The sequence below is a fragment of the Montipora capricornis genome, chromosome 2, assembly GCF_036669925.1.
Source record: "Montipora capricornis isolate CH-2021 chromosome 2, ASM3666992v2, whole genome shotgun sequence".
Taxonomy (NCBI): domain Eukaryota; kingdom Metazoa; phylum Cnidaria; class Anthozoa; order Scleractinia; family Acroporidae; genus Montipora; species Montipora capricornis.
Genome location: NC_090884.1, coordinates 34,527,659 through 34,536,825, shown reverse-complemented (window position 1 = coordinate 34,536,825; position 9,167 = coordinate 34,527,659). Strand labels below are relative to the sequence as shown.

Below are 9,167 nucleotides of genomic sequence, written 5' to 3'. Positions count from 1 at the left end.
ATCGAACAGCCGCGAGAACCGGATGTTGCAAACCAGTGCGTCGATTCGGTCGATTTACCGCAATCATTCCTCTCGCTTTTGTTTGATGATGACTTTCACTTCGACTTTGCCTCCAGCTCAGCTCATGACCAGGACCGTAGCGAAGAAGTTTCTGTTAATGCTGAATTAACAGGAAATGCCGAAGATGATGAAACCGAAGTGGAGGTGAGAAATACATTTCTGTCACTTGTCAATAGTCGGTTTTAATAACTTTCTGCACGTTTACAAAATTAATATTTTACTCGAAGAATTGAAAGAATAGATGACTTAAAATTGATGGCTCCCTGCTAGCAGAGTCTCTTTTCCTGGTTTTCGCTGGCCAAACACGGAAAATTGGTGCTGAAACACTTTTTTTTGGCCTTTCATTCTCTGCGCTTAACGAAGGAAGAAAAATACATTACCTGTGTGCTTTCATATTGCTAGAAATAATACCCTGGGAACGAGGTTGTGTTATTCCCTCCTAGCCTAATTTTCTTTCATTCGTTAATGATATGGTTGTGGTGTAAAATCTTTTTATAATTTCTGATAATAAAAAAAGCCTTTGCTTGAAAAGAATTATATCAAGAAATATTCTTTTGTTTTCTTGCATGCTTTCAATAGATAAACATCAATTATCCTTCTGGCCCGAGAAAAGTTAAACTGTCTAAGTCTGACCAGAAAACTGCCACTATAGTCAAGTACATTGCACTAGGACTTCCCAAATTGGCCTTGGCAGCCTTACTGAAGACATCAACAGGCATCATTGAAGCCAAGAAGTTGTTGTTCAAGAAAATGGAGGAGGAACTTATGGGCCTTACATCAATAAAGGAACCTAGTGTTCTTAGGCAAAGCCGTCATGACTTGTTACCATCCTTCAAGATGGCTGATTTTGGTGAGGAGTTGAAGGCAAAAGCTCCTTTAACAACTGAGTTGCTCAACAGCCTTTGTGTCTCGAAGTCAAAAAAACGCAAGCAGGAGAATGGGAAGCAAGTTAATACTGTCATTGCTACCATTGCTGCAATCATGCTTCAAAACCGATGTCCACAGATGTCAGCCCTGGCATACCGCATTGGTTTGATACTACGCTTTTCTGGGGCAGGGCAAATGGTAAGTATTGAGCTTATAATTATCCTGGTTTTACCTGTCACTGAATTCCCACCCTATATTCTTAGGGAATTTTAATGGTATGTGCTGATCACTTAAACAAGTTCTCTGTTGGTTGGATTGCTATGCTCACTCCTCCTAGAGATGGCTCAATGAACCTATACTTAGAAAAGATACATTTAATTCCTATTTTGGAAATTCCATCATTTAAATACCTGTACCACCAACATGTATTCAAGAGTAATAACAATAATAATAATAATAATAATAATAATAATAATAATAATAATAATTATAATATTAATAATATTAATAATAATTTTTTTTAAAGTTTTTTAATGAAAATACTAATCTTTATTAAAGACTTCACAAGACTTATGTAATGAGTAATATTAATAATAATAATAATAATAATAATAATAATCATTGTAATAATAATAATAATAGTAATAATAACAATAACAATATTAAAATAATATTTTAATGGTAAAATAGAGTAACTCAGGTTTTTAAAGAAGGTAAATACATTATGATTTCTCATAGACTGTTGGTAGTGAGTAGCAAGTGATTTCTCTTTACACAGTAGGAGAATATGACTGATTCTGTCCCTTATTCTGCAATGGAGAAGTTGAAAGTGAAATCTTTTAATGATTTTTGTGATCGATCGGTTAGGGCTTCATATCTGTATTACAGCTGTAATTTGATGCATTACTTAGTAATAAAATTCCAGTTCTCTGTTAACTGTATTTTTTAAGGGTTTGGAACTTATGACAGCCCATGGCATTACAGTCCATCCCACACAGCTAACAGCAAAGGCAAAGGAAATGGGAAAGGACCACGATAAGACTCTCTTGCAATGGAAGGGCACCATCGAGCAACATAAGGACACTGTGCAGTGTCTCGAGATTATAAAACAATGTCTACAGAGCCTAGAATATCTGCCAGAACTACCCAAAATTGGGCAGGTATGTTCCTACCTAATGACAAATGAACCGAGTGACTGTAGGATGATAGATGCAAGTGGTGTCTGTGGAGGTGCAGATACAATAGATGCTTCCTCAATAAACCTGGCATGTCTTTACAACCCAACCGATGTTGTGCACAGTATTGGAAGTAAGCTTTTGGAGAAGCAGATAAGCTCCAAGATGATCAAGGATACATGTGCTTTTGTTGCAAAATCAACAGAACAAGGTGATGATGCTTTGGATGCCATTAATAAGTCTATTGAGGTTGCAAAACACTCAGCCCCTAAAGGATTCCAGATCATTGGAGATAACCTGGACCTTCATATTAATGTCAGGCATATGGATAATTCTAACAAGAACAAGTCCCTTCATACATTTAACCTTGTTGCCATGGAGGATGTTGTTACTGGAGAAAATTTACCTGATGTGACTGAGAGGACTCTTGATGTGGTCCAAGTTCATGAGTTTCTGCCCTCCTTGGATGATGTAGAGAAGCTTAAGAAGGATCTAATTCCATTATGGACTCGTGTAATGGTTAAACAACTTTCAGCCTTTCGTTTCTTAAAGTCTGTTGTTGTGTACCACATACCACATGAGTACAGCGAAGCAATGAGATTACCTTCCAATCAGGTATCTTGTAAATGGACATAATATACTATTAAAGGGTTGCCCATAATAACTTTTATATGTAAATTGGGTTGAGATTCGCAAGTATAAATTGCTATCTGTGGTTGTTATTTGAGGAATCTGTGATCCCCTAAATTAGTTTTTCTTTTTGTTATGCCACTGCTAGCAGGAAAGCTATGTATAAGACGATCATACAAATTTAGGGACTCCCAGATTCCATGGAACTAAACACAGAAAGTGTTTGGTATTTGAAACTCAGAAATCTTGCCACTGCAAATTTCATTAGACCTTAAATGTTATTATGAGTCCAGGTTATGTAGCAAGATTTTCTGCTGTCATGTTAACAAGACTAGTACTGTGTGGTTCTATGCAGTTTCCAGACTTCCCCCACCAAGAGTATCTGGAAATTCCTGGGGGGTGGGGGGGGGGGGGGTATATGTTATAGCCAAGCTTGTAGAAGAAAAGTTCAAAGCTAAACTGAAATTTACCAGGGGAGGGGCACAAAACAATTTACCCCCTTTGGGTGGAGTATGATTTGAAATTTTTGGACACGACACATTTTACCACAATGATCACAGTGCAGTTTTTTGGGTCATTCAACGGTACTTATTTTTTACAGATACCTCTTGGTTGTCTTCCAAAAAATGAAAGCCTCAATGAGGACATGGTAGACATATTAGAACACCTCCATAGCAACTATGTGCCAATGTCACAAGTTAATGGTACCAAGACGCCTGCCGACTTTGTTTGCTTTGGTGGAGATCAACTCACAGAAGAGAGGTCAAGAAATATTCAGAAGGCACGTGCAGATGGCAGGAGTGTGGATGAGAAACTAGATGGCGTTTGGTGTAAGAATGAGGATTGGCATGGCATACGCATTGCTTACCAGGTGTGTTCATTTGTTGCGGATTTTTTCTGTTGGGGGGCGGGGAGGGGAATCTGTTATCAAACTCTTCCCTTTATTCAAATAATATTTTGGACTCACCAAAAAAAGAATCAGTGAAAATTTTGCATAATATTTCTTTTGGACAAAGACTAGTGGAGGAAGATCTACTGTAATATCCCTGTCTGACACAAATGATTCACTCCAAACTTCACAAAAATTATATTTAAAGGTTCTTGCGAGGGTTTAATAGGTGAGAGTTTTGTGGGTTGTAAGATCTAATGCTGATTTTGGTCTCCAACTATGTCATTTGTTTTCAGCTTGCTGTCAACATTCTGCGGAAGCCTAATTCAGTTATGGATTGGGGAACAATGGCGAGCAATGCAATCGTGGCTGGGAATTCCAATGCTCTTAGAGACCCCCTTGACCACTATGATTCAGTAAAAGAGTTCTTTGCAATAGAGTTGGATGCCTTCATTATTGCTGCAACCCTTAATCATTTTGGAATGGAAGGTATGGAAAGCATTCCAACGAAAAACATGATGCCTGATAATCTTAAGAATTCCAGCAAAGAAGCTCAAAGAAATTGGCTTCACAGGAAAGTAATTTCCATGCTTGAGAAGTTTGTAATGCCTGGAGTGTCTCGCCTTCCTAATCTTCTCGCAGCTTACAACCCTCGTCCTGACTTGCCCTGTCGTGGCCACGGTTGTACAAGAGTTTTCAAGTATGGCAAATGTCGTGTTAAGCATGAGAAAAAAGAGCATGGCCTCACAGTAGCGGATGAGGATGCAACATCTGAAAGTAAAGTGGACGACAAGGGGACAGAGGACTATGTGTACAATTATGGTTGCCTCCACCTCAGCATTGGTCTTCTCCTTAGGAGTGCAGATGACTCTGTAAAAGAAGGTGATGGTGAACGGCTCTTGAGGGTGTGGAATTTTCTCACTGTTTTTTACCGGGTAAACAACCACAGCAAATATGCATTAGCTGCTCTCCGTCTCAAGGCATCTCAGCTTGGCTTGCTTACTCCAAGAGAGGCACATAGACTGAAGTGGAACCGTTTTGCCTCTCGAAAGGGAGGGCAAGGTAAATGCATATCTAGGGACCTTCTGGTAGAACAGGTAAATATGGTGTCAAAGGAATGTATCCGTGAGATGGGTGCACCTAACATAAACAGCAGCTCAATTGAATCTTCAACCAAAGCTACAGGGCCACTTCTAGGACTGCTGCAACAGTCTAAGCAAGACCTTGGACAGGGAACACGCAACACCCACCACACCAACAAAATCAAGCAGCAGACATTTGTTACTGTGTTAGAACAGGTTCACAAAAAATCAAATGTTTTCGACTTCAAGGCTGGTAGGAGGTATACTTGCTTTCCTGAGGTCAAAAATGATCTGTATGATGGGGTGAATGTCACAAGGCTGCACTGCTGGATTTGTCGCCATCGTAAAAAGTGGCATAGACAAAATCAAGCCTTTTACAAGATTTAATGGACCTCTTTAGCTTGAGCAGTTTGTTTACCGATTTCAGACCATGTGACATTCTCTGGGAGTTGTTCCTTTATCCATCTAAAAGTTATTCAATCATATACACATGACTATTTGAAAGTTTGAAAGCAATAAATCTCAAGAGCAATATCACATGGTCTGAAATGGGACAACAAACCACCCAAGCTAAAGAGCTCTATTCTTCGCATTGGTGAAAGGTTTCCATCAGAATTGTAATCTTTCATGGGGTATCACAATGACAATGCTAATCTGCAGTAAGGGTCCCACCCTTGAATTTCAGGGGTCCTCCACTGGGAGGTTATGGATAAAAACATGTGAATGACAATGCTGATTCAATTTGAGTAACATGCTACCTCAATGGATTACTTATGAAATTTGACTAATGCCACATCCAGCATAGTTGTTACTGAGTTCATACTTGTAGATTATCGAGAAATATGTACTACACTATGTAAATTCCATCACAAAAAATCTAAATTACCAAGGGTTAGAGTTTTATCACAAAAATTTAATATAAGGATTACCTGCTACTAACAACAGTCTCATAGCTTTAATATGGCAATTAAATAAATTCGTACACAGTTTGGATATCAATAATTTCAGCCAGTTTACAACAAATACATATCATTGATTCAAGCAAATTTGTAATATATTATATTGACTGCAAGGCGGACATGTTTAAACTCAGAAATTCCATTATCCAAGGTGGAAAGTGTAAATACTTTAAACAGTTTTAGTATATTACTGAAACTATAATTCTATTGTAAGCAAACATGAACACATAGCATAACAAAATACTGGTTATGATGTACACAAGGGCACCTCAATAAGGGGCAGTGTCATGAAGATTTTGCTGTTTTAGGCAATTCTGTGCTAAAATCATTACATTTATGTTTTAGAACAAAATAGTTCTGTAAAGCTATGACAGAGATATTTAATGAATATTTTCAGAGAGGGCTAGCTGTAATAAATTTATTGAGGATTTTGGAAGACGTACCATAGAAATTTGAAAAAAATAATTTGGCCAATTTTAAAAATAATAAGGCCACTGTATTCAAGTATCAATCCATTTCCATCCTTGCCATTCGTAGCGACAGGTGACAGGAAACAGTTTCATTACCTTCAAATAATCTTTAATAACAAAGCTATGCCATTAGTTTTGGAATTCAATTAACACGAAGACACCTAGCTTTTTATAGAGTTTCCAAATAGCATGACACTGCCCCTTTAAGGCCTCTGCTTTAAAATCTTCAGAAACTGTTTTTAGCAATTCCCAATAGGGGGACATGGGAATGGCAGGAGAGTGTGCACACCAGACACTGAAATCATTCATACAGTAATTATGACTTTTAGCAGTGTTAAAATGGTAGCTTTCACCCTGCATTAGCTAGAGTAAGAAAATATTGAACCATGCTGTGCAATAACCGATTGTACAAAAAAATTAATTCCCCTGGGCAGGTGGGAGGATAGTTCATTTGAAGAACCCTTTCCCTGGAATTACAGGTCCCCAAAACAACCCCTCTACTTAAATCCCATTCATCATAAACAGTTATGCCCATGGGGAAACTCTACATTATGACAGATTCCCAAATGCATTTGTCCTTACAACACATAACTATTCATTTCAATTAAAAAAAGTGCGAAAAAAGATAACCCAAAATAATTGGTCACCTTTTAATTAAAACCTTATCTACAGCCTCTTGAGTTGGAAACAAAGAAGTAATGAAGACTTAATGAAGAATAATAATTAGAAAAATGGTTGGTAAAATACGTGTTCTTTCTTTACATTAAGATTATTGAACACTGCCATTGTCATCAGAGCTGCTCTCACTGATGTTACTACAATATGCTGCACCAAGCAAAAGAGGATCATCTTCAAAATATGGCTCAAAATCCATTGTCATATAGGCACTTGCTTCAGATATGTCATTGAAAATGTCTTTTACAGCCAGAATTATGTCATTAGCCAGGTGTGGATTGAAAATGGGGAAATTTTCAATCAAATAATCTGCCAAAAATATATATTCTAGCTTACCAGCTAATTCCAGTATGAGATCTGAACCCAAAGTCTCGTAAGTTCCAAGTTTGTCAATGTCCTTAAGAAGCTCAATGAACAGTTCACGTTCCTCACTTTCTACTGTACGACTAAGCGATTCCAAAGGCAAACTTGTGTCCACATTCTCCTCCGCCTCGAGTTGCATGACACAGTCAGCTCCCTGGCACTTGCAAAGCTGGGTACAAAAGTCACAGCACTTATGCATGACATCCAAAGTAGCTTCTTTTTCTTTAAAATGTTTCAGTACTTCCTTACGCCGGCAACTGGTAGCTTTTACATAGTCTCTCATTTCTTTGTCACAGTGAGCAAGATGATAGGGCTTGTAGTACAGAAAAGCAGCACATGCCCTGCCATCCCTACCTCCCCTCCCAATCTCTTGCACATAGCTTTCTACTTCTGTTGGTATACCGTAGTGAATGATAAGTTCAACATCAGGAATGTCAACACCCATGCCCAAAGCACAAGTGGCAACAACCAGCCGCATTTTGCTGTCTCTCTTTACAAATTCGTATAAGACATTCTTCTGAATTGACTCGGGGGTCTTACTGTGGAACATACCATATAGTTCGTTGTTTGGGAGGTTTTCCAAAAGGACTTCAAAAATGTCTCCACATGCAGTGATGGATCTGCAGTAAATGATGGTTTTTTTCATTTCACAGCCCTTGGATTTCAGGTCCTCGATCAGCGAGGCAAAGGTTTCATCCAGTTCCTCATTTCTATCAAGTTTTGATACACACAGTTTTATGTTTGACTTGTTTGGGCTAAGGTTTACAACCTTAGCACTCTTCATGTGCAGGTTCTTCATAATTTGGGATCTGATAGTTTTCCCTGCAGTGGCTGTAAGGCACAGAAATGGTTTTCTTGTAAACCCTCGCACATCACCCACTTTGCTGTAAGCTGCCCTGAATGGTGTGACACTTAGACCCCTAAAAAATAGGTGTTTCATTAGTACTGTGGTATATTGTTTTCGTGAAACGTGGCTAGCTTGTTACATTTATACAAACGGGGCATTTACTTAATTTTTTTTAATTGGCCTCTGATAGTAGGCAGAGCTTTCAAGGCAACACAAAATATTTTTTCCTGTGACACCCAAGGTTTCCTGCTAGCAGAGGCTCTTTCCATGGTGTTCACTTAGTGAATCCAAGGAAATGAGCCTCTGCTAGCAGGGGACACAAAAGTGCGTGACACGCATAGCAATTTTTTTCCATTAGCAAAATTTGCAATTATCAATATGAATTTATAAAGGAATTTCTATCATGCTGATACCACCGAATATTTTGATGCGATATGCTTACACAATGAGAGGTAGCCACTTTCTGTCTGAACAAGTTTTCTTTCGGATTCTTCATTTGGTGAACACAAAATGATTTATAGGTACAGTGTATCTGCAATGTCTTGAAAAGTAACACGTGCTCAAGTTACTTTTCTGTCACAATATATCGCATCAAACATCGACAAACCGAGATTAGGCTTACCAGCTCACTACACAATGTGATTCGTCCACAACAATTCCAACCAACCGATCGTCCATTTTTACAAGGAACTGCTTGGATTGGATGTTTTCCAAGGTTTCCGGACTGCAGTAAACCACTTCAGCTTGATCGAGCTCCGTCCGTTTATCATCGTTGCCGAACAGCTCCTGCTCCATTTTAACGGCTTTGAGCTTGAGCCTTTGGCAGGACTCAAGCTGGTCAGATATGAGCGCATTTAGCGGTGAAACAACAACAACAAGTGGGTTCGATGGCAGAATTGGCACCTTTCCCGTTCGTGCAATAAGCACAGCAATCTGGTAGATGAGAGTTTTCCCATGCCCGGTCGGCAAGCACGCAAACGTGTCTCGCCCGTTTAAAAAATGAAACAAGGCCTTGAACTGCTCTTCACTCAATTTCTTTATCTTTCCATCGTCGAGGTTATCCAAAACAGAAGAAAGCAAACTTAATAACTCTTTACGACTGAACTCTTTCGAGGTCGCCGATGAGCACGCCATATTTATAATGTGGGCT

At 38.8% G+C, this 9,167-nt stretch overlaps 2 protein-coding genes across 2 annotated transcripts in view; one reads left to right on the top strand and one right to left on the bottom strand.

Annotated features, from left to right (window-relative positions):
• The window catches only part of LOC138019637 (uncharacterized), a 6,010-nt gene extending 537 nt beyond the window's left edge, over nucleotides 1-5,473 (top strand). Inside the window, exons 1-4 of the mRNA XM_068866492.1 lie at nucleotides 1-1,125; nucleotides 1,878-2,717; nucleotides 3,334-3,603; nucleotides 3,918-5,473. The exon at nucleotides 1-1,125 is cut by the window's left edge and continues 537 nt beyond it. Coding sequence (XP_068722593.1) covers nucleotides 811-1,125; nucleotides 1,878-2,717; nucleotides 3,334-3,603; nucleotides 3,918-5,090 — 2,598 coding nt within the window. The 5' untranslated portion in view covers nucleotides 1-810 and the 3' untranslated portion in view covers nucleotides 5,091-5,473. The remainder of the gene's footprint in view (nucleotides 1,126-1,877; nucleotides 2,718-3,333; nucleotides 3,604-3,917) is intronic.
• A 122-nt stretch (nucleotides 5,474-5,595) lies between these two features.
• Nucleotides 5,596-9,151, bottom strand: LOC138037203 (ATP-dependent helicase wrn-1-like). The gene is made up of 2 exons (XM_068883181.1): nucleotides 8,640-9,151; nucleotides 5,596-8,090 (listed from the first exon to the last, which is right to left on the bottom strand). Exons 1-2 carry the CDS (start codon nucleotides 9,149-9,151, stop codon nucleotides 6,902-6,904), a joined length of 1,701 nt encoding a protein of 566 aa, XP_068739282.1. The 3' UTR covers nucleotides 5,596-6,901.
• Between the last annotated feature and the right edge of the window lie 16 nt (nucleotides 9,152-9,167).

What these genes read in the sequence shown, in the direction of transcription:
- LOC138037203 (XM_068883181.1), bottom strand. Translation starts at nt 9,151, where the DNA reads ATGGCGTGCTCATCGGCGACCTCGAAAGAGTTCAGTCGTAAAGAGTTA. An exon ending in TCACATTGTGTAGTGAGCTG is followed by an intron (nt 8,091 to 8,639) that starts GTAAGCCTAATC and finishes CCTATTTTTTAG; the next exon opens with GGGTCTAAGTGTCACACCAT.